At 45.2% G+C, this 25,180-nt stretch overlaps 1 protein-coding gene across 1 annotated transcript; it reads left to right on the top strand.

Moving 5' to 3' along the window:
* Positions 1-7,007: 7,007 nt before the first annotated feature.
* VIM (vimentin) lies at positions 7,008-14,676 on the top strand. Its single transcript, XM_030832387.3, has 9 exons — positions 7,008-7,706; positions 8,343-8,403; positions 10,775-10,870; positions 10,959-11,120; positions 11,643-11,768; positions 12,135-12,355; positions 12,825-12,868; positions 13,412-13,497; positions 14,315-14,676. Exons 1-9 carry the CDS (start codon positions 7,144-7,146, stop codon positions 14,354-14,356), a joined length of 1,401 nt encoding a protein of 466 aa, XP_030688247.1. The 5' UTR covers positions 7,008-7,143; the 3' UTR covers positions 14,357-14,676.
* Positions 14,677-25,180: the final 10,504 nt, after the last annotated feature.

The raw sequence follows: 25,180 nt of genomic DNA, 5'->3' as shown, positions 1-25,180 counted from the left end.
TTTTCTGGCACTGGCATGACTTTCTTCTCTATCCTGAAAATGGTAAAAAAAACATTATAGGACACAGGGCAAAACCTGCTTGTTTTCTTAAGGTCTCACTAGGCTAGTAACTGAACGGTGACGGTATCACTTAGCTCTCTTTCAAATAAGGTCTGGTTTTTATAACTGGACTGCTTTTGTCTTGCTTTTTGGATCTAGTGAACCAGTAATGACAATGTAGCTTCACGTCTTTGTCTAACATGGACTCGAACTGGTTTTTTTTTGCACTAGGTTTTTCCCTCAGTATATTAATTAATATTCCCTGTTCCTCCTACATCTTCACCACCTTCTCTTTCCTTAGTCAGAGACAGTACCTTAGACTTTGATGAAAAGATAAATTATATATGCGCTAATCTAAAGTTCTAGCGATGACAGATGAATACATTACAATATTGTTTCAGAACAAATTTTCATAACTTGTGATATGAAAAAAGTACATTTAATCTATATTAAGCTCAAATTCCATAATATTGTTGAAGCAGATGTAGTTTTATGGGAAACTATCATCTGCTTTCCCCACAAAAGTATCAAAGAAAATTCTAGAAGTTTGTCTTTAAGCTTCTTTTTCTCTGAATTTTTTTTTTTTTGAGACACAAAAATGATGGGCATGTAAGTGTTCCGTGTCTCTGAACTTTTCAAAACTGTTTTAGAGGATACTGAAAAAGCCCCTGATTTTGCACCAACTGGGGAAAACCAGACCAACACCTGCAAATCGCATATGGAACAATCTAAAGCAATCCATATTAATTTATGTGAACAGACTAGAATGCTGTAGGGAGTAAAACTGCATGACCCCTTGGGTTTATACCCCACCTTCTTCATGAGGTTTTGCTCTATATAGACTAGAGGAGGGAAGATACTTCCAGGGAAATGGATCTGAGTGAATTATCTTTCATCTCAGATTAATTTTCCACCAAGAAACAATTGTTTTCCACCTGTGAGGATTCCATTCTCTTAGTCTGTCCGGGAAGCTCAGAGCCCTCTTGTTCCTCCTCTCCAACTTCAGGCTTGGCTTACGCCCACCAGTGTGTCTGACTTTGAATCAAAACCTCTTTCTCTTAATAACTGCATGCTTAAGACTCCCGAAAGATCAGGCTTTTACCGTTCACGTGATCTACTGCAAACAGCTCTCAGATGGGTCTCCCCAATTCATCCTCCACAACAGGCCAAAACAATCTTCCTGAAACACGGCCACAAGCACCTCTTTCTCCTAGTCAAAAATCACAGTGAATTCCCACTGCCCACCACATTAATTATAAACTCCTCTCCTTGGCATTTAGTCCTCCAACGCATGATCCCATATTAGCTTTCCATTCCCTTTCTCCCCTACAACTGCTCCATAATCAGCCACACTGGGATTCTTACTATTACCTACATGTCCCTAGAAGTCGGACACACGCAATTTTTGCTTATACTGTTTCATCAACTTTGAGCATCGTTTCTCTAGGATAAGCTGTAGAAATCATACTCATTGCTCAAATACCACCTTCTCTGCATACATTTTCTGATCTCCCCCAAATGCACATGATCATTTCTCCATCTAAACCCTTCAGCGCACTCACTCACCAGACTCTGCTATGTATCACAGCTCTTTTATGTGGTTCCTAATTTTTTCAAGGCTGTGAGCTCCCCAGAGGCATGAAAAGTTTCTTAACTTACCTGAGTATACTAAGAAGTGCTGCAGGCAGTGCAGAAAACGAGTTCCCCTGCCTGATGAACGGAATGTGAGGAAAGATGTGAGGGCGGGGGAAATGTGGCGTATTCATGGAATAGAAAAGAACTTAGGGCCCCACTGAAATTGCTGTCTTGGTGGGAGCAGTGGGAACTCAGGATGGATGGGAACATCCTTAGCCTAGCTTTCAAAGGCCACTGTCAAACTATGAGCCTCAACTTCCGCTGAAGCAAAATTTCTACTTGTAATTGTACTAACTGCAATTCTTTGGTTTGTTCCTTTACTTAAGTATTGTCTCTCTGTACCACACATACGTACACATGGACTCAGCTCTACGTCCCAAGAGCACATGGATTATACCTGCCTTGTTCACGTTCCCTGCTGTCTAGCAGGATGCCTGGAACATGGTAAATATTCAATACATGTGTTTTGAGTCAGTTACTAAAAGCTGTGGATCATAATACCCTTTAAAGATTAGAGGACGTCATGTTTAAAATGACTAGCACACTGCTTGAACATAATAGACACTAGTAAATATTAGTCTCCTCTTTCTTCCCTCCCTCCCTTTATGAACTGCAAACGCACTAATTCATACATTCAACAAATGCACCAGGCTTCTCTGCAGGCACTGGAGATAGGCCAGTGAACAAAAGAGAGAAAAGTCTCTACCCTCCTGGAACTTAACCTTCTCACAAGGGAATGAGTGATTCACTTTGGATCTTTAGGGAGTCTCAAGCATGCAGTTGTTAAGAAAAAGAGGTTTTGGTTCAAAGTCAGACACACTGGTGGGGGTAAGCAGAGCCTGGAAGAAGGGAAGCCAATTGCAGTACTGCTGGGATGAGGTAAAAAAATGGCTTGGATGTGAGTCACAGCAACATAACAGGAGTGTGTGCAGAAAGCAACGGACAGGACACACACGGGATCTGAGCCATCGAAGGGTAAGGAGGTGGCAAGGATGATGAAAGTTTCCAATCTTGTTAGTTTGCTATGTTGCCTTAAATAGACAGGGGAGTTCTGAAGGGGAAGCTCCTGTGGGTGGTGGGGTTTAGGGTGTGAGATGAGCTAAGTCCAACCTTGGATATAACGCCTTTCAAGAGACTGAAAGGAGTCCAGGTGAAAATATTTCACTCTCGAAGTAAGGATTTAGAGTCAGGTAAAAACCAAACTCCCTTCTTATCTATTATGAATGACACTGTTTGAATAACATAAAACATGATATTCTATCCCCAAATTCCTTTAGGAATCTGCTCCTTCACAACACCATCAGGCAGTTATCCTCCCTCTGCAGCTCCTGAAACACAGTATGCCCCTAAATGATATTTGTGAATTAAACTGCTTAATAGCAAGCAAAATTTTATCAAGACAAAGAGAAAAGAAACGTGCATTTGGAATCAGAAAGGGCTCCATTCAAATGCTTCCACCTTTCCTGCCTCCACTGCTACTTATATGACCATGGGCAGGTTTTTGGCCTGCTTCTTAGTTGCCTAGTGTTTAAAATGGATGATCTCATCCATCCCGCAGGATGCTAGGAGAGCATTAGGTTAAACTAAACACATACAAGTTTCCTGTCCTCCAGCAGACACAGAAGTTAAAGCACTTCTATTATTGATTATTATTATTACCTTTAATACTATGCCCTTTAGATTTTGCCATGATTTCCACCCTCTCACTTTATCCACCTTCTCATTGCTGACATTCCGTCCAGGCGATCCAGCTAGAAGCTGTCCTCTTGGCATGACCTCCCGCCAACCAGCTCTCCTAAAGCCTCCACAGGCCACTAAGCTCCTCTCCGCATGGCTGGCTGGTCCGTCAGTTCAAATCGCCTGATTCAACTGACATCACCACAGCTTGCAAATTCCAAAATCCCTGTTAGTACTTTAGATTTGGTAATGTTTACGCCTGGCCTACACACTGTACCACTGTGTCCTTATTTATATACAACTTGCAGCAGGCAGTGTTTGAAGATGCTTCAGGGTCCAGCATTCGAAAACACTCTGGAAATAGGTTTTCACATCAATCAAAAAATAAATATGAAAACCGAGAAATCTATGTCTACGTACTGTTTACTTCCAAAAGGTAGCTAAGAACATGGGGGCACAGAGAGAGAAGGATTAGTTATCATGCTCAAGGATGTTAGTTCAGACATATTGATTTCCTTCATCGATGACTAGCCCTCCTTGGTTGAGGCACTGTCCTGGTTGGTGTATACTTTACCTCAGAATCAAATGAATTCTTTCCAAAATCTCATGCATTCTATATGAATGAGTAATAGTGTTTTTGTAACCTTCGCTTTTCTACACTCTACAGTCCACCCCAAGCTACGGCAATTTCTAATAGGAAGGACACATCGGATACTGTGTCTGTGTGTGCGTGTGTGTGTGCGTGTGCGTGTGTGTGTGTGTGTGTGCACGTGGTGTATAGCAAGTATTACGGATTGAATGTTTGTGACCCCTAAAATTTATATGTTGTAGCCCTAATCTGCGGCTGTTCAGAGGTGGGGTCTTAGGAAGGTAATTAGATTTAGATGAGGTCATGAGGGTGGGGCCCCTAAGATGGGATTAGTGTCCTCATAAGAAAAGGAAGAGACCAGAACATGCACTCCTTCTGCCACGTGCGGACACAGCAAGAAGGTGGCCATCTGCAAACCAGGAAGCAGACCCTCATCAGACACCAAATCAGCTGGCACCTTGATCTTGGACTTCCTGCCTCAAGAGCTGGGAGAAATAAACATTTGTTGCTTAAGCCCTCCAGTTATGGTATTTTGTTATAGCAGCCTAGGCTGACTAGGAAGGACAGCAAGTGAACATATCACAGTCCTGAGAATACAGATCGGGGACAGGTTAGAAAGGAGGAGGGATACCCCCAGATGATGATGAGGGCCAGCATCCATCCCAGAGGAAGTCGCCACAGGCCTGAGGAATTTGCTGTGGTCACCAACAGGGCACCCTGCCACACCGCACCAGAGCCTTGCCCTCATTTTCCGTAGTGAGTCAGTCAGCAAGAGTCCTCTGACAGCACCAGCTTGTTGCCCTGGGATCAGCATTTTAGGTGGGCGTAAGGTCCACCCTCCCTTCCCCCCAGAGGGAGATGGCTTTTTCTCCTCCTAAGGGTTCCAGGCAAACTCACAATGGTGACATTTGTTGAGCAGTGGCTTGAATAAAGGGCGCTCTGAGAGCAAGACGGTAACATGGAGCATAAGCTGGTCTGCCAGGGCACCACGCCCCAGGAATGATCGGGAGGGACCCGCAGCCTCCCAGGGAAGGAGAGAATTAAGGAAGTCCACAGCAGGGGAGTTGTACCGCAAGGGGTCCTGCAGTTTTCGACCTTGGCAGCCCCATTTGCCAGAACTAACTGAAATGCACTAAACAAAATATTGCCTAAAAGAGGCTTGTACAAAGAAGCTGGAATAAACCCTTCATTTGGTTCTAAACTACTTTTCTTAAATGCCAGGTAACTTCCAGCACCCCCCTTCCAAAACACAAAACAAAAGCGGAAGAATTTTTACTTCCCCCTTACCCTCCCACCCCCATTCACTATAGAATCAAGATGCTTTTATTTTTACAGTGGTTTTGGGGCTAATCCTCTCAATACTCCTTCGGTCTTGTAAATACAAAAGAAAACACAAACCTCTGATTTTTACATTGCTACAGATATCACTAAAAGACTGGCTTGGATTGGCTCTCTTCGTCTCCCTTTGGGGGTAACCACACTGCTCTGCATGTTACTAATATCGCAACAAAAACCCTGTTGAGTGATTTACCTGGAAGGTTTTGGTGTGAGAATCTGAACACTCTTTTGGTGCCCTAGACCAAAAGTTTTTTGCTCTGTAGACAAGTTTTATCTCCCTCACTCCGAGACCAATTGCAAGAATTCTTCTGGAAAACAGGCCAAGGGACCAGTGACATTTCCCAGACAAGTCACCAGAATCCTGCAGTGAGCACCATCGCTGAGACAAAACGAACACATAAATCTACTTCCCTCAAACATTATCATTTGAGGTATAAAATTGCCTTTCATTCATCGCATTCAGCATTTAAAGTAATACCTAATTAATTCTATAACTGATGCAGATTATACCTTTAATGACTTCCGCTACAGCAGAAAAACCATTGAACAATTTGATTTTGCCACTGCAGACGCTGAGTTTCCTCTTTCACCCCAAACTTCCACATCACGTTAAAAGCCGGGTGTGGTTATATGGGGGCTGGGGTAGGCCGAGAGGAGACCGGAGGGAAGGGTGGGAGGGAACTTTGCAAGAAGAACCTTCCCGGAGTGCGTTTGTGATGCCGCAGACCCGCGTTTGGCGGTTATAGAGGCCAGGCCGAAGTTTCTTACTAAAGAGAAGTCTGAACATTGGAGCAAAATCAACAGACTTTGGCGAGTTCTTAAGAATTTACGGGCGTCCTAGTCTCCACGCAGGCGAACTGCACACAAGAAAGCGCAGGCCCAGCTCGAAGTTGCGTAAAACTTCCAACAAATGCGCGCGCGCGCGCGCGCCCGGGGAGACTTGGGTCAATCTCGTCTAACGGTTTCCCTGAACCGCTAGCAGCCCTCGACCTCGGCGGGACGGCTCGGCGCAATGACTCGCCGCCAGTGACTCAGCGACCCCACCCATCTCCCCCGGGCTTTCCTCGCAGTTCCCGCCGCCCAAAGCCGGACCCAGCCCGTCAGGTCCCCGGAGAGGGCTCTCCAAGACTAGAGGGCGAAGAGAGATGGGGCCCGACCGACGCCCCTTCCGCAGCAAGCGGTGCGCAAGGCTGCGCGGGGGGCTCGAGCCCTGCGTCCCGGGCTGTGCGCGCTCCCACCTCGCGCTCCAATCCCAGACCCTCTTTGTTTCTTTGTCCACGCCTTCCGATCTGCTGGAACCCGCACTCCCCCTCTTCCCGCGGGTCTCCCCACCCACCCGCTCCCTGCGGACCGCAGCCCCGTTGCTGCGCGCCCCTCCCGCGCCGCTCTGGCTCGGTGCCCGGGACCCCTCCGGTCCAGTCCCCGGCGGGTCCCCCCACCACTGAGCGACACCGCCTTTTTCAGCACCCAGAGGTGAGCAGAGCCCGGGCCACCATCAGGAAAGCCCCCGAAATCCCCAGCCCAGCCATGAAGTAACCGAGACTGTACCCAGTCCCCAGGGCGGAGGACGGGGGAGGAGCAAGGCTCCAGGGCGCCCCCGCCCTAACCCCCCGCCCAGCCTTCCCCATTGGTTGGCGCACTCTGCCTCCGGGATGGCAGTGGGAGGGGACCCTGCTTCCTAACCGGCTTATAAAATCTGCGCCCTCGGCGGGGTCCCGTCCTCTGCCACTCTCGCTCCGGGCTCTCCGCTCCAGAGACTCAGCAGCGCTCCCTTTGCCCACACCCACCGCGCCCTCGCGCGCCTCTCCTCCCGGAGCTAGCCCGCGCCACCGCAGCCGCCCAGCCCACCGCCGCCCTCTGCAGTCATGTCCAGCAGGTCCGTGTCCTCGTCCTCCTACCGCAGGATGTTCGGCAGCTCTGGCACCGCGAGCCGGCCGAGCTCCAGCCGGAGCTACGTGACCACGGCCACCCGCACCTACAGCCTGGGCAGCGCGCTGCGCCCCAGCACCAGCCGCAGCCTCTACGCCTCGTCCCCGGGCGGCGTGTACGCCACGCGCTCCGCGGCCATGCGCCTGCGGAGCAGCGTGCCCGGCGTGCGCCTGCTGCAGGACTCGGTGGACTTCTCGCTGGCCGACGCCATCAACACCGAGTTCAAGAACACCCGCACCAACGAGAAGGTGGAGCTGCAGGAGCTGAACGACCGCTTCGCCAACTACATCGACAAGGTGCGCTTCCTGGAGCAGCAGAACAAGATCCTGCTGGCCGAGCTCGAGCAGCTCAAGGGCCAGGGCAAGTCGCGCCTGGGGGACCTCTACGAGGAGGAGATGCGAGAGCTGCGCCGGCAGGTGGACCAACTCACCAACGACAAAGCCCGCGTCGAGGTGGAGCGCGACAACCTGTCCGAGGACATCATGCGTCTCCGGGAGAAGTAAGGAGGCGCCCACGCGGGGCCGCGGGAGGGAAGGAGAGGGGAAGCGGAGCCGCCACGCCCTTGGGGATGTGGCCCGGGCGGCGGCTGCCCGGGGGACAGCGGGGGAGCAGGGCTGTGACTGCTGCGCCGCGGCCCCGCCCTGAACCCAGATCTTGCAAGTTAGCGTTTCCTCTCTAGCCCCACTCATTTGCCCAAGAACGCCTGTCTCAGAAAGTTTCAGATTTCTTAAAACTACCGCTCTGTCTGTCCTCGAAGCCCCTTGCAAACGATGCGTGCGACTTCCCCAAACTTTGAGAAAGTTTCCTGCCCCCCCTTCCCACACCTCCCACGGCGGGCTGCCAGCCACGGGGCCGTGCAGGGAGCGAGACAAAGAGACTGCAGAGTCTCCTCCGGGGTGGGGTGGTGGCGGTCGTCTCGCAGGTCGTGGTGGCAACCGTGATTGCCTTTCCACGCGGTGGCCAAGGCCCCGCTCAAACTAGCCGAGGGCAGCAGCCCCAAAAGCCGCGGTCGCTGGCTGCCCGCGGAGGTGGCGCAGCAGCGCTGGTCTGGCGGCCACGGCCGGGTGTTTGGGTGTGGTCGCCCCGCCCCTGGCGGTTTCCCCGTGCCCCTGTGGTTAACGCGCGCCTGTTTCAGGTTGCAGGAGGAGATGCTTCAGAGGGAGGAAGCCGAGAGCACCCTGCAGTCTTTCAGACAGGTTTGTAGATTCTGTTCCCACTCGCAGCCACCGGACGCCACCCACCCACGCGCCCCACGAGCAGTTCTAAAAGTTGCTTTAACCCAAGTATAAATCGTGCCAAACTTCACGTCTGCGCTCCAAGCCCCCTAGTGGCAGAAAGACCGCAGTTCGGAGCTGCTCCGGACAAAAACCCTTGAATGATCAAACCGTTCTCTAGGACATAAAGGGAAGTCTTTAACTTTTTACTTTGTTTCAAGATTTTTTTTCCAAACAAATCATTTTTTCCGTTTCATTTTTGCAACACGTTGATATTCTGATCTCGAACAGTTACAGTTTGATTTAGATGGCGGTTTGCCAAAGTCAAGTTGGCTGCCTTTTACAAGGCCCCCAAAAGCGCAGTTCTGCCCTGTAGTTTCAAATGTAAAATGTATTGGAGGATAAGAAACTTAGTTTAACTGGACTTAAGCCAGCAAGTTTCTTTTCTTCGCTTCGCTGCAAGTTCTACTGTGGCCCTAAGCTTAGATAGCAGTATCCCTATGCACAACTATTGGCTGAAAGGTATTAATGGTTTCTACAGGCTTCACTGTGGAATGTAGATACAGACATCCTGGCAAGTGGGGCCGTTCTGGCTGGAAAGAATAGGAGTCTTTGTGTTCCCAGAGACGCTTTGCAACAGGCTGCATTCTTACTGACTATGTAATGATGCAAGCACCGTTCTAATTGGACACAAGTATTTGCTAACATCCGTTATCTAATATCTGGCCCAGACTCCCAAGTATGTGATGTGAAGACTTCTTAAAGCTACAGTCATACCTCACATGTGGAAAGGCCTTTCTTCTTTGAACCTTTGTATTCTTTAGCATGTCCTCTCCATAAAGCATAAACCTGAAAATGAAGAATGGGGTTTTAAGTAAAAGGTTTTCTTGCTCCAAAGATAGATGGCCTTAAATGATTTTTAACTTAAAATTGGAATCCCAAAGCAGGAAGAGTCGCCAGCATAGTTGCATTCTCCTGAACACTTACTGGGACGACTATAAAAGCTCCTTCAGACGAACAGTCTAGAATAACATTTTGAGGCAGAAATACATTTACCAAATTAAACACAGCAATGAGTAGTTTATTTTAGTCGTGGGGCATTTCTGATCATCATGTCTGTAGTGTTTTCTACCCCCAGTAGCAACCTCATGTAAAACAATATTAGTATAAATTGTCCCTATTTAGGGATGAGGTAAAACCCCTCACATTCTCTTCGAAGAAGCAGAATGTGACACACTGAACTTTTCTATAGAGTAAATCATCTTGTATATCTTTTGTAGGGTTTAACAGCAAGCAAAAATGAAATTTTTTCTCCAAGGCTGATCTTTTTTTATCACTTACTCCTCACTCATTTTTCCATGAAGGTGATAGAAGCATGTCAATATTTTAAGACTGTAAAGCTATAAACTGTACTCCAAATATAATTGCTTACAAGATAAGAGGTATAAAAATCCTCACGACATTCCCTTCAGGGGAAATTAAATCTTTGGGTTGTAGCAGTTTACAGATTGTGGAAACAGAGAAGGAGACCAGAGCAGCACAAATTTTACACAGTTAACACCGTATGCATTTTGATCAGTCATTCTGAAACAAGCTGAGGAACCAAACTGACACAGAGCTAAGTGAAAAAGATGTGGCCACACCCTTGTGGGATGAGATAGGGGAGTTCCAGGAGAAAAATCTACCAGAGGAAGCAAAGCAAATACAGTTCAGGGTTACACTTCTTGTTCCTTATTTGCCTGAGCTACGCTTGTGCCGGGGCGCATCCTGAATTGGAGTATAAATCTAGCCTTGTAGCTTGAGTGCCAGATGACTTGCTTGGGACCCCAAGGATAAATTTCAAAAGGTTTGAGTAGAGGGGGGGATAAAAGAGCTTACGTACTATCTGCTGACACTTCTGGAGCACTAATTTCTGTTCTGCACGTTCTCACGTACACACGAAGTTGTGAAACCTGACGGACTCCCATCATCCTACTGTTCCATGATGTGAACCCCCCAAAATGCTGTGGCATTGATTTCCTAGATTTAAAAAAGTAATAGAAACTTCACTGATATAATGTGGATTCAATAATAATGGATTGACCGCAGCCTACCATGTTGGCATACACTTATTTATTTATTTTAAAATTGTCTACTGGTCACCTTGAGTACAACTCAGCAGACCGCAATTCAAATTTGTTACTGTAGCATGGGGGTGATTTACAAACTTCTTCGAAGGTTATAAAATTCGTCAGTGCCCTTCTTTATAATAAAGAGACCTAAGGTCATATAGTTCATTTGAAATGAATACATGGGATAGGCCACAGACGTTAGCATCCTCCTTCATGCCCTGTCTTTTCTCTTTTGGAAACAGGATGTTGACAATGCTTCGCTGGCACGTCTGGACCTGGAGCGTAAAGTGGAATCCTTGCAAGAAGAGATTGCCTTTTTGAAGAAACTACATGATGAGGTAAGAGGAGTCACAGTGTGTGAACCATTGTGGGTGAAGCTGCCCCCCGTACTTGGCATGGCTGACCTTCTCCCTTTTCTTTCCTCAGGAAATCCAGGAGCTGCAGGCCCAGATTCAAGAACAGCACGTCCAGATCGATATGGATGTTTCCAAGCCCGACCTCACGGCTGCCCTGCGTGACGTCCGCCAGCAGTACGAGAGCGTGGCCGCCAAGAACCTCCAGGAGGCTGAGGAATGGTACAAGTCCAAGGTGCGAAACGAGCAAGTGTGGCCGGATCGGAAGAAAAGCATTCTTTTCTGAAAACGCTGTACCTGTCTGCGATTCCCAAGCACCTTTTCACTGCCAAGTTTAGCTGGCTTTTCCTCCTGCGCGAGTTTTCTCTCTTGCCACATCCTCCCCGCAACTCACACCCCCTCCGTTAGAATAGCAGACGCCCTTGCCACTGCCCCGCTGTCACCGTACTTCCAGGTGACCCTCTTGCCCTTGACCTCCACCCTTTGAAAACGAGGGAAACAGAGGGAATTTCTACTTGGAAATCTCAACATTGGCCTTCCACCTCATTTCCTTTGGTTTTCAAAACAAATTAGGCGTATCCTGGAACACGTCGCAATTTGAGCTTTGAGTGTAAACGTTGGTTGGTATCATGCCTTGTTTACGTATTTGTCTGTCTGCCATCTTTAAGCCGTCTCCATTATCCGGGCCAGGTAGAACCTCAGAGGACTTGTGGACGAGGCACGTGGGTGACCCAGGTTTCTGCTTCCTCCCTGACAGTTTGCTGACCTCTCCGAGGCTGCTAACCGCAACAACGATGCCCTGCGCCAGGCCAAGCAGGAGTCGAACGAGTACCGTCGGCAGGTGCAGTCCCTCACCTGCGAGGTGGATGCCCTCAAAGGCACCGTGAGTATCACAGCGCAAGAGAGGGCCGGTCACCAGCTTGGACCCGTTTCAGGTGGCCAAGCTCAGGGTGCTATCGGAAGAAAACTTTGCTCAAAGGGAGAGAAATTTACATTTTAGTCCAAAGACTAAAATTAGTTGTCAAGACATTTTCAAAAAGAACTTGGAGATCCCAAGGTTTTAGTTTACCTACATTATTGCTTCCACTAGGAAGGGGACTCGGTACTTGTATTTTCCACTGAAAATGGGAGCGTTCCCCATTTGCTGCTAGGGAAAGGGATTGCAAATGGTCTGGAAATGGTTGGGGGGATAGCTCTGTTTGTTCGTTTGTTTCTGGGAAATAAACAGCCTTTCTCATCTCTCCTGCAGAACGAGTCTCTGGAACGCCAGATGCGTGAAATGGAAGAGAACTTTTCCGTGGAAGCTGCTAACTACCAAGACACTATTGGCCGCCTGCAGGACGAGATTCAGAACATGAAGGAAGAGATGGCTCGTCACCTGCGTGAATACCAAGATCTGCTGAATGTTAAGATGGCTCTCGACATCGAGATTGCCACCTACAGGAAGCTGCTGGAAGGAGAGGAGAGCAGGTGGGGAACGGGGGGGGGGGGGGGGGGGCTCGTGGGAGTGAATGCCAAGCTGCCCTGTGTGAGGTATTATGCCCCTTGCTTTCCATGCATCATCTCATTTCATCTTCAGAGCCTTGCTTCAAGGTAGCTATTTACCACTTTTTACAGATGAGGACCCTTCAGTTCAGATCTGGAGATCTGAGTTCTTTTGTCCTAGTCAGTTAATCAATATCTGAGCTGGGATTTCAACCTACGATTGATTCTGTGAAAACCGAGAGTCACTCTGTCACACCTCCAGCCCCTTGGAGAAAATGCTTGGAGTAAAATATTTAAATGTACTAATGAGACCGATCATAGGTAGATGCTTCTGAAGCAAATCCCTCACCTGTGGATTGTGAATCTTCTTATTTGATGAAAATACGAAGTGTATAAATGTATTCCTTGTTGTTTTCCGAAAAGGTTACTGTTTTTCTTCATAAACTCTTTCTAGGATTGCTCTGCCTCTTCCAAACTTTTCTTCCCTGAACCTGAGGGGTAAGCATTTGATTCTCCTTTATGAAATGAAATATTTTATTTTTTCGGCTGCACTGTGCGGCATGTGGGATCTTAGTTCCCCCACCAGGGATCAGACCCGGGCCCCCTGCAGTGGAAGTACGGAGTCCTAACCACTGGACCGCCAGGGAAGTCCCTACGAAAAATGTTAGCAGCTTGTAACCATTCTGTTTATAAAGCACTCATTTTTAAAATGATACTTGAAAAATGCCATACAAGAGAAAATTCTCTAAGATAGGCATAATTTTCAAACAAGTACTGTCTTACATTTCCTACGTCCAGTTAAAGTGAAATCCCATTTTTTTTCCCTCCTGTGGGAGTATACACTGAAGTACTCCGTCTCATCCTGATGGTACAGTGTTGTTAGCCTCTGGGTTTTAAAACAGGTGATAGTCTTTGGAATTATTTTGGGAATAGTGCTTTAAACAATCATGAACAAAAAATCATAATTCTTTGGACAAAATCATCTCTTGCCTTTTAAAAAGTTTCATTTTTACTCATTTTGGACCTGTTTTCTTTATTCAGAAACCAATCTGGATTCACTCCCTCTGGTTGACACCCATTCAAAAAGGACACTTCTGATTAAGACGGTTGAAACCAGAGATGGACAGGTTGGTATCTTTAAATCAAAATGGGAGTAATTTCAGACAGGCATTGATGCACTTTTAGATCACTAAGTCTATCTCAGATACAGCTAGCTAGTTTGGGAGGTTTCAGTTTCACTCGTGCCTCCTAAAAAGAGAACAGGTCGACCTCTTCCAGCACTACACACAGCCATCTAATTATTTGGCTCCTAGATGTGAAGGTGGGACAGTAGTCTGCCTTTGTCTAAAATTAGTGATTTCCTTTGGTGCCTGATTTGAAACAGGAGTACCGCTTCCGTAAGTTACTTCCTAAACTAGTTTCATTAGACTGCCTCAATAGCAGGAATGTTTTGATCCTGGACATAATGGCCTTCCCTGGACACTCCTAGACCCTGTCATGATGTAATACAAGGACATGCCATACGATCGAGTAGTTTCTCATTACCTCTCTGTGCCAGGAAAGAAACGGTCAAAATGTATCATAATCTTCCCTTGCACATAAAATGTACTTGCTGTACATTTTAATATGTGTTAATTGCTTTTAAACTTTGTTGCCTATGATTGTTACAGCATTCTTCTTCATAAACACAGTATTTTTCAAGTTTACTTTTTTAAGTCATAACATTCTATCAGATACATATTTTGCCTACAGGTGAAGCACGTCTTACACATGTATCTGTCCCTGCTCGCTGTGACCCCTGGTCACGCAGAACCAACGTGATCTTCCAACTTTCACAATAAGTGATATGCCTTTGCTAGGATTTTTCTTTGACATGCTTTATGGGGTAACTTAACCATTGGTATGTAGTATTACATTTGATCCGAGTTCTGTTTTTCTCAACAGGTCATCAACGAAACTTCCCAGCATCACGATGACCTGGAATAAAAACTGCACGTACTCCATGCGGCAAAATACTACCAGTGAGAATAAAAAAGAAATCTGTATCTTAAAGAAACAGCTTTCAAGTGCCTTTCTGCAGTTTTTTCAGGAGTGCAAGATAGATTTGAAATAGGAATAAGCTCTAGTTCTTGAGAACCAACACTCGTAAAAGATTTAGAAAAAAGTTTACAACATAATCTAGTTTACCGAAGACGCCTTGTGCTAGAATACTTTTTAAGAAGTATTTTTGAATACCATTAAAACTGCTTTTTTCCATCACGTATCTGACCAACTTGTTTCTGCTTCAATAAATCTTTGGAAAACTCTTTTGGTGTCTTGCTTATTTGATATCTAAACAATTCTCTAAATTTTATGACAATATATGTTTGGGTTAAATATTTTTTGGTCTTATTGGTCAAATTCCCACAAAATCAAGGTTAGGTTAACTTGAGAAATTCAACTTTATGCTTGAAGCGTAGCTCTTAATTTGGTCATTGTAGATAGACCTCGCTTCTTTTCAATTAAGTTATTTTTAAAATTCATAAATAGATGTTATATAATATAATTTGTAGACAAAATGATGATAGGTCTTTTCATAAAATGAATCCAGCTGGGTCCATGTCCATGTGTGATTTCAGTTCTAACAAACAGACCTCCTAAAATTAAAAAAACTGACGAAAATGAAAACTGCATTTTGGTATGTGCAGCAGATACGTGGCACAAACTCCACTACGGGGGTTAAGGTGTAGGGCAACATCCAGGATATAACGGCTGCATCTTCCATTAGCAAGATGCAGAGAAATGGGACAAGTTCATTTAGTTCCAACATGGGAAACTACCCTGCTTTTCTGTGTGTATATCTATACCTATATGTGATATCTAAATCTATATATCCACCTACAGATATTTTTAAAGAATTGTGCTTTGGGGGAGTGATGTTAGACACAAAATAAAGGAAAATCCTTACCTGTTCATTGGGAGGTGAAATTAACACATGTGAGTCGTGGTAAAATGATGCTAGTCTCTGATCAACTTTCAAAACCTGGAGCAATGAGAATGAAGTGCTGTGGTCATGAAAACCTTCCTATAGGTCACACAATGTGAGCAGAGTTTAGGAAGAGAGAGAAAGTCAAATAAATGAAAGAGGGAGGGTATGGCCTGGAAGCAATAGAGTTGTAATGGCCCAATGCATGTTCTGGAGGGAAATTTCCTTTGAGTAAGAAGTTCCTAGACTTAAGTCCCAATTTCCTGTATTACTAGGATTCCCTCTCCTCCAGGAATGATGTGGTAGGCATTCCTTGTTTTTTGTGTTTTTTTGCGGGGGGGAGCCACGCAGCACCTGGGATCTTAGTTCCCCGACCAGGGATCGAACCTGAGCCCCCTGCAGTGGAAGCATGGAGTCTTAACCACTGGACCGCCAGGGAAGTCCCTCCTTGTAATTTGTAAGTGTGTTTGCATCTACCTCTCGGTAGAGTTGCTCAGGGGAAAGTAAGATGGTTTACACTTCGTTTAACTAAATGCCAGACACTGTGCTAAGTAATATTAGTTGTGATTTGCATCATTTTTGATACTGTGGGTACCACATGAGTAAAGAAAGAACTGGCCCAGGGAAATGACCCCTAGTCAGGGTGATTTACATCCCAGTTTGCGTAGGATGGTATTGGTTTATGCTTACTTATTAATAATGCCCCCTTTCAGACTCACAAGTGTACGAATTTGAACAACAGCTTCTATCTGGTCATCTTACCCTTAGCATAATCTTTTTTTTTTAATTAATTGGAGTCTAGTTGCTTTACAATGTTGTGTTAGTTTCTGCTGCACAGCAAAGTGAATCAGCTCTATGTATACATATATCCCCTTTTTTGGATTTCCTTCCCATTTAGTTCACCACAGAGCACTGAGTACCTACCCTTAGCATAATCTTATAGGAAAGGACATTCCTGCTGAGACTCCTTGAGTGGTCCTGCACCCCACCCTCACTCCACCCCCATATCTGAACACGGATGTGTTAAGTTACATAATCAGTATTGCCAGAGCAAACATCCATCCCGAGGCTTGGGCCCTGAAGAAACTTCTTCTATTTGATTTTCGGGTTTGTTTTTTGTTCTTTGGCCATTTTCACCACATTCCTCTCAGCCTCCCAGTCCTACGACTCCTGTCTCTTCACCTCTACCCTACCTTTGGCTTCGAAGGATCAAGACACTGGCCCCATATTAGTTTTCTTCAAGCACATAACCCTTCATTATTTATTTATTTTTTTTGCATTACTCGGGCCTCTCACTGTTGTGGCCTCTCCCGTTGCGGAGCACAGGCTCCGGACGCACAGGCTCAGCGGCCATGGCTCACGGGCCCAGCCACTCCGTGGCATGTGGGATCTTCCCGGACCGGGGCACGAACCCGTGTCCCCTGCATCGGCAGGCGGACTCTCAACCACTGCGCCACCAGGGAAGCCCAAATGCTTGGTTCTTTTATGTACAACATTAATCCCAGATTAAAAGAGATTAAAAAAAAAAGTAGGGGATGGGGAGAAGAAAACAATGGCATAGAGTGTGAAGTCTCAGAAAAGTTACCAAGGGGACGGTGCAGTCTGTGGAAATAATGTGAAAATTAAGTCCTGCTAAGGTCTCTCACCGTCGTGATATATGGACTAGGTGGCTGGTGACAGAGACAGAGTCTGACTGAGTTACAGCGTGTCTATCGTGAGGTCCGCCTTCCCATGACCAGCCTCTTCTGACAAAGGTGCTGGGAAAGGAACTCTCCTTTCCAAGGCTGTGGGACTAAAGGAGGAGCTGTGTGTGGTGATGGGGGACGGGTGGGAGGACATCAGCTTCTCCTGGTCTTTTCCTGAAGAAAACAAGGTTGAAGCAGACCCTATGCCCCAAAGAAGGCTCTCTCCCCAACCTACCAGGCTTCAGCTAAACAAAGGGTCTCTATAAATCCGTTGGGGCTGCCATAACAAAGTACCGCAGACTGGGTGGTTTAAGTAGCAGAAGTTAATCTTCTCATAGCTCTGGAGGCTGGAAGTCCAAAATCAAGGTGCTGACAGGGTTGGTTTCTCCTGAGGCCTCTCCCCTTAGGTAACCTCTTCTTGTAAGGAAACCAGTCATATTGGATTAGGTCAAATGACCTCATTGTACCTTAATCACCTCTTTAAAGACCCCATGTATTTCCAAATACAGTCACATTCTGAGTTAAGACTCAACACACGGGTGTGGGAAGGGGGTATGGGGGGCATGGGGGCAAGGGACACAAATTCAGCCCACAACAGTAGTCATAGTTAAACATTTGGAGAACATTCTCCTTGTCTGTACTTGAACTAGGTCTGTGATGGAGATTTTCAAAAGGCCGTAAGTTTGCAAAGTCACTGAAGGTTAATACGCTGCTTAAAGGTTTGTGGCCATTCGTGACTGGTCAACTTCTCCGTTTTCTTAAATCCCCTCTCAAGGTAGAGAACAGTTTTGAGACAAATGCTCTGGAGACTTTCTCTACACAGCTACCCTGTAAGGCAAGTATTTCTTTTAGGGCACGGTAGGAGGTGAGGAGACAGCCATGGAAGGTTCTGGGAGGGTCACAGGCTGCTCTCAGATGAAGATTTTCTGCGGTCCAAGAAGACTAGTCTAAACATTCGAGTTCCCTGTATGTATCAGGCACTGTGCTGGGTGTTGGCAGGACAACCACAGTCTGCTCCTTTACTGAGTTTATAATCTACCAGTCTCGTTGGGGAAGAACAGTGCTATGGACTGAACGTTTGTGTCCCCCTCCAATTCATATGTTGAAACCCTAACCCCCAATGTGATGGCATTAGGAGGTGCAGCCCTCATGAATGGGATTAGTGCCCTTTAAAAAGACACAGAGAACCTGCTTTCCCTCTGCTCTGCTCTCTGCCCTGGGAGGATACCACGAGAAGCCTACAAAGAGAAGCAGGCTCTCAGCGGACACCGGATCTGCTGGCGCCTTGATCTTGGACTTCCAGCCTCCAGAACTGTGAGAAGTAAATTTCTGTTGTTAAAGCCCCCCAGTCCACGGTATTCTGTTACAGCAGCCTGGACTAAGGCAAACAGGGGATGTTGTGTATGAGGTGTTGGAGGCATCTTACTTCCCAAATGTTGCAAAGAGGCTACACAGGTCACTCCAGGTCAATTCAGCTCTACTCAGGCTGACCTAAGGTGGAGAAAGTTCCTGTTCTGTCCTTGGCATTCAGACCGTGGCTTCTAGTCCTGACGATGATCAGAATTCAATAATGGGCCTCTGTCTCTCCAGAATATGAAATTCTCTCTATATTTTCCTGTATTTTATCACATTAATTGTAATTATTTCTTTTAAAAAATATTTATTTTATTTTTAATTTTTTAAAATTAATTAATTTATTATTTTTTTGGCTGTGTCGGTTCTTAGTTGAGGTACACGGGATCTTTGTTGCAGCATGCAAGATCTTTCGTTGCAGTGCGCAGGCTTCTCTCTAGCTGTGGTGTGTGGGTTTTTCTCTCTCTAGTTGTGGTGCGCGGGCTCCAGAGCGCATGGGCTCTGTAGTCTGCGGCCCGCAGGCTTTCATCTGAGGCATGTGGGCTCAGTAGTTGTGGTGCACGGGCTTAGTTGCCTGGTGGCATGTGGGATTTTAGTTCCCAGGCCCAGGATCAAACCCAAGTCCCCTGCGTTGGAAGGCAGATTCTTTACTTCTGGACCACCAGGGAAGTCCCTATTATTTCTTAATGTTTGTTTAAAGGTCTTTGTCTGCTCACGTCAATATGTGAATCACGTGTGAATTTGTTTAAAGTGTCTGTTTTCTCTTTTGGTTTTTGATTATTGGGTCCTTTTTTTTTTTTTAGCACACTTCATAGTTTTTTCCTGCATGCTGAACATTTTAAATGAATGCTTGTTTAGGCTCTGGGCAATGTCTTCATTCTCTAAAAAGGAAGAAAAGTTTTCTTTTTACAGGCAAATTGAGTACCAGTGGGTCACCTTGATCCTGGTAAGGGTTAGTTACAGTTCTTGTTAGGTCTTGTCTATTTTAACTCCATTATCTTAGTACTGGTCTTCACCTTTCAAATGTGTTCCTTAGCCCCAGGATAGGACATTTCTGGATCTCAGCTATGGCCTGGATGCATTTGTCGAAGCCCTTCCACTTCGGCAGACACTCTAGCCTGCTCAGCTTTTAGTCTGCTTGCTACTATTTTCTGCTGGCTTTCCTGGAGTCTCACACTGAACATATACAGCATAGGAGATGGCCAACAATTTGGATGTTTCTCTGTCAACTTAGCCTAGGAAGACACCATTTTATGTTGAGCTCTCTCCCCCATTTAGAAACTGCCCTCATGGGAAAAACCAAGCGAATGTGGATTTCACCTTGGAGTCTTTGCTTCTCTGAAGGAATATAGCCCTTAATCTCCATTCTTGACTGTACTGGTTGCTCTCAAAATAATTGCACAGTTGTGTGCATGTTTGTGTCTGCTCGCGCGTGTGTGTGTGTGCTCCAGCTATTATAGTTATTTTCATGGAGTACACAGGTATTCAGTTATCAATTATCACTATGAACCATACAATTATAAAACTCAGCAGCTTAGAACAACAATTTATGATTCTGTGGGTTGACCAGACTCAGCTGGGGAGCCTTTACTTGGGATCATTCATGCAGTTGCTGTCAGGCGGTAGCTCAGGCTGGGGTCCTCTGAAGCCTTCACTGGACTTGACAAAGAAGATGACTTCTTCATTCTTAAGTCTCTTGCCTCAGTGTTCTTTGCCTTCTTTCACGTTCCAGATATTGTCTCATAATCCATGGCTTAGGTTTCTCGCAGCGTGGTCTGAGGATAGTTATACTTCTTACAGTGTGACCCATGGCTAAGAGGCAGGAAGCAGAATATCCAGGTTTGATAAGGGCTATGTCTGTAAATAACACAGCGTAATTTCCACTGCATTCCATCCGTCAAATCGGCCACAGAGACCACCCAAATTCAAGGGTGGAGAATTAGACTCTACCTCTCCACGTGGAAGTGGCAAGGTCACATTACAGAAGAGCATGTGGGAATGAGAGTGAACGTTGTGGCCATCTTTGGAAAATACACATTGCCACAGAGGCTGAGATCAAAAGTCCCAATCAAAACTGACTTAAGACTATAAAAAAAACCTGAATAGTCTTTCTTAAAAGAAAATATCAAGAACAGGGGACTCCCCCGGCAGTCCAGTGGTTAAGACTTTGCCTTCCAATACAGGGGGTGCGGGTTCGATCCCTGGTCAGGAAGCTAAGATGCCACATGCTTCGCAGCCAGAAAACCAAAACATAAAACGGAAGGAATATTGTAACAAATTCAGTAAAGTCTTTAAAAATGTTCCACGTCGGATAGACCTAGAGTCTGTCATACAGAGTGAAGTAAGTCAGAAAGAAAAAGACAAATACCGTATGCTAACACATATATATGGAATTTAAGAAAAAAAAATGTCATGAAGAACCTAGGGGTAAGACAGCAATAAAGACACAGACCTACTGGAGAACGGACTTGAGGATATGGGGAGGGGGAAGGGTGAGCTGGGACAGGGCGAGAGAGAGGCATGGACATATACACACTAACAAACGTAAGGTAGATAGCTAGTGGGAAGCAGCCACATGGCACAGGGATATCGGCTCGGTGCTTTGTGACCACCTAGAGGGGTGGGATAGGAAGGGTGGGAGGGAGGGAGACGCAAGAGGGAAGAGATATGGGAACATACGTATATGTGTAACTGATTCACTTTGTTATAAAGCAGAAACTAACACACCATTGTAAAGCAATTATACCCCAATAAAGATGTTAAAAAAAAAAATGGTCCACGTCCAAAAAAAAAAAGAAAATATCAAGAACAGATATCCCAACAGTTGAATTCCACCAAATATGTAATGTACACATTCCAAATCATCACAAACATTTTCAAATCATAAAAATGAGAGAACCTTTTCTAACTCATTATATGAAGAAAGCATAACCTTACTCCCCAAACGAGACAAGGACCCAGCAGGAGATGAACACGGCAGGTCAATGCTCTTCACGGATAGAGATGCAAATACCCTCACAAAACATTAGCACACCAACTTGTGTGGCTGAGGTTCTCTGAACAGCAAAAGATGGAGTTAGATGCACAAGAGATTTATTTTGATGTATGAACGGGAAGACATAGGAAGAGACAGGTGAGCCTTTAGGCTGCAGTATAGGTCTGACACCAGTGAAAGGAGAGAGGGAAGGACGGAATTGTAGGAGTAGCCTCAGACTGCAGTGTTGATTTAAGAAAGTTTCAGCAAAGCCTATGGAAGTTCCTCATGTCAGTGGCTGGTTAGAAGAGTCCCATGTCCCACAGGAATGGGTCAGTACTACAATCTTTACCGCGTTCAGTCATTGGTTTGGGAGCATCCCAGAGGAAGTGTGTCCTTGACCCAAATGTGGTGGTGAATCCAGAGGGATGACAGTAGGGCCATGAGTCAATTATGTTTCCTGAAACAGGAGATGTAAGTGATGTATCTTCCTTATCACGACACAAATCAAGCAATATATTTAAAAACAATACTTATGTATTCTAAACATATAAGAATAATAAATGTTGCATATAGCTCAGGGATACAAGAGTATTTTAATATTAAAACTGATTAACATAATTTCACATTCTGACATATGAAAGGAGAAAACCATATGATTCACTTAATAGACACAGAAAAAAGTTTCATAAAAGTCAACACCTAATTAATATAAAAACTTTTAGAAGAATCAGAATATAGAGGGACTTCCCTGGTGGCACCGTGGTGAAGAATCTGCCTGCCAATGCAGGGAACATGGGTTCAATCCCTGGTCTGGGAAGATCCCACATGCCACGGAGCAACCACTGAGCCTGTGCTCTAGAGCCTGCGAGCCACAACTACTGAAGCCTGCACACCTAGAGGCTGCGTTCCACAACAGGAGAAGCCACCGCAATGAGAAGCCCGTGCACTGCAACCAAGAGTAGTCCCTGCTCGCCGTAACTAGAGAAAGCCCACGTGCAGTAATGAAGACCCAACGTAGCCAAAAATAAATAAATAAAATAAATAAATTTAAGAATATAGAGAATATTTCTTAACTCAATATGAGGTAGCTATAAGAAAGCAAAAGTAAACATAAAAAACGATGGCAAAATAATATAATTATTCCCTTTAAGATCAAGAAAAACAGGGATACCCACTATCCCTGCTCCTATTCAATACTGTACTACAGGGAAAAAGAATTTAAAACATAGCAATAGAAAGAAAAGATAAAACTGTCATTAATTGCAAATAATATAATTGCTTATTTGGAAAACCCAAAACTATCTACAGATAAATTATGTGCAAAGAAAAGCAAAGGGTTGAAAAGAAATAAGATACTCTTTTAGATAAAATAAACACCACATTAGAAAGACATGTCTTACCAGATAGGGCTATAGTAAAATACAATAGTGTAGTATTGGTGTAGAGATAGACATCAAGAGAATACACAGTAAGTCCCCTACATACGAACGAGCTCTGTTCCGAGAATGCATTCTTAAGTCCAATTTGTTTGTAAGTCCAACAAACTCAGCCTAGGTACCAAACTAACACAATCAGCTATATAGTCCTGTACTGTAATAGGTTTATAATACTTTTCACACAAATAATACATAAAAAACAAACACAAAAAATAAAGAAAACATTTTTAATCTTACAGTACAGTACCTTGAAAGGTACAATAGTACAGTACAAGAGCTTGGCATCCAGGGGCTGGTATTGAGTGAACAGGCAGACACATGAACTAACTTATGTGATTGGACATGTGAACACAGCACGTTTGCAACTGAAAGTTCGCAACTTGAAGGTTAGTATGTAGGGAACTTATTTATAGAGTACCCCCAAATAAACCCATGGATCTTAGTTTGGGCTGCTATAACAAAATATCATAGACTGAGTGTCTTAAACAACGAACGTTTACATCTCACAGTTTGGGAGGCTGAGAAGTCCAAGATCAAGGTGCTGGTAGATTTGGTGTCTGGTAAGAGCCCACTTCCTGGTTTGCAGATGGCCGTCTTCTTCCTTTGTCCTCATATGGCAGAGACAGAGAGAGAGATTGAAAGCTAGCTCTCTGGTTGCTTCTTATAAGCACTAGTCCCACTGTGAGGACCCCATCCTTATCACCTCATCTAACCCTAATTACCTCCAAAGGCCCCTCCAAATACCTTCACATTGGGGTTTAGGGCTTTCAACCTATGAATTTTGAGGGGACACAAACATTCAGTTCATAACACCAAGTATATGGAAATTTGCTTTATGATAGAGTGAGCACTGTTCTAACATACATTAATTGGAAAATCATCTTGAGAAGGACCCTTGAAGGGGAGATGCACCATTGTATATCCAAAACTTTTTCTGAAGCCTTTCTGTAATAGAGACCCAATCTTCTCTTTCAGCTATTGCCTTCCTGAACTTGAAGCAATGAATATCTCCTTGAGGAAAAGAGATGATAACTGGATGGTTTTAATGTCCGTTTATGAGTTGTCGAAGATTTCTTTGACACTTCACAAATTCCATACCTAATAGTTCACTGTCTATGAACAAAATTAATTTTTTAAATTTAATTTTTATTTTATATTGGACTATAGTTGATTTACAGTGTTGTGTTAGTTTCAGGTGTACAGCAAAGTGGTTCAGTTATACATATACATATATCCATTCTTTTTTCAGATTCTTTTCCCATTTAGATTATTACAGAATATGGAATAGAGTTCCCTGGGCTATACAGTAGGTCCTTGTTTTTAGATTTTTTTAGATTCCACATATAAGTGATATCACATGATATTCGTCTTTCTCTGTCTGACTTCATTTAGCATGATAATCTCTAGGTCCATCCATGTTGCTGCAGAGGGCATTATTTCATTCCTTTTTATGGCTGAGTGATATTCCATTGTATATATAGACCACATCTTCTTTCTCCATTCATCTGTTGATGGACACTTAGGTTGCCTCCATGTCTTGGCTATCGTAAATAATGCTGCTATGAACATAGGGATGCATGTATCTTTTTGAATGATAGTTTTGTCTGGATATATGCCCAGGAGTGGGATTGCTGGCTCATATGGAAACTCTATTTTTAGTTTTTTAAGGCACCTCCATATTGTCCTCCATAGTAGCTGCACCGAGAAGCACGCATTTTAAGGGCAGAGGACCCGCAAAGCTATAACATGGCCCGGATGTACTAACCAGAATCCGCAGTAGCTAGATTACCTTTGGCAAATGGGTGTCCACACCATTGGTCACGTGTGTAGCCTCTGAGTCTGCCACTGTGGCCACTCCACAGCCACTCCACACTCCACAGCCACAATGACTATTGTTCCAGTTCTAAGACAGAGGTTAACGATGGCTGGTTAATGTCAGTTGCAGAGTCATTCTGTCTACTTGGTATGTTTGGTGTCTCTCCTGTACTGGGATGTGTTCTGGTTGGCGTTAATTGATACAAAAATCTTCACACCGTGCATCTCCCACATTCCTGTCCATATGCTTCTACCCCAGCCCTCCTTGTGTCTAACAGTCCCGTCCTTTTCTTTCCAGGGACTTGGCCAGCCTGCCGCGCTGGGGGTCTCAGCCCAGGAATCTCTACACAGTCTCATCTCGGGCTGCTTCACCTTCTATGCCGGGTGCATCACTTGCACCCCTGCTCATTAGGAAGATCTTTGCCCTCCCCACTAGCTTTCAAGGCCACGCCTGAACGTGGCTGCAGTAGAGCACCAAGGAGTTCAGCGCCTGCCCACGCACTGAGCCAACCCGTCTGCACACCAAGTGCAAGTTTTTGCTGGTTGTGTGGCACCTCGCCCCCAGATGGCCACAGGTGA

This window comes from Globicephala melas, chromosome 2 (genome assembly GCF_963455315.2).
Source record: "Globicephala melas chromosome 2, mGloMel1.2, whole genome shotgun sequence".
Taxonomy (NCBI): Eukaryota; Metazoa; Chordata; class Mammalia; order Artiodactyla; family Delphinidae; genus Globicephala; species Globicephala melas.
Note: the sequence above shows the minus strand (reverse complement) of the source record. Positions and strands in the feature narration are given on the sequence as shown.

Coding starts and splice junctions, on each gene's coding strand:
- VIM (XM_030832387.3), top strand. CDS start 7,144: ATGTCCAGCAGGTCCGTGTCCTCGTCCTCCTACCGCAGGATGTTCGGC. Junction 11,121..11,642: donor AGGAATGGTACAAGTCCAAG/GTGCGAAACGAG, acceptor CCTCCCTGACAG/TTTGCTGACCTCTCCGAGGC. Junction 13,498..14,314: donor TTGAAACCAGAGATGGACAG/GTTGGTATCTTT, acceptor TTTTCTCAACAG/GTCATCAACGAAACTTCCCA.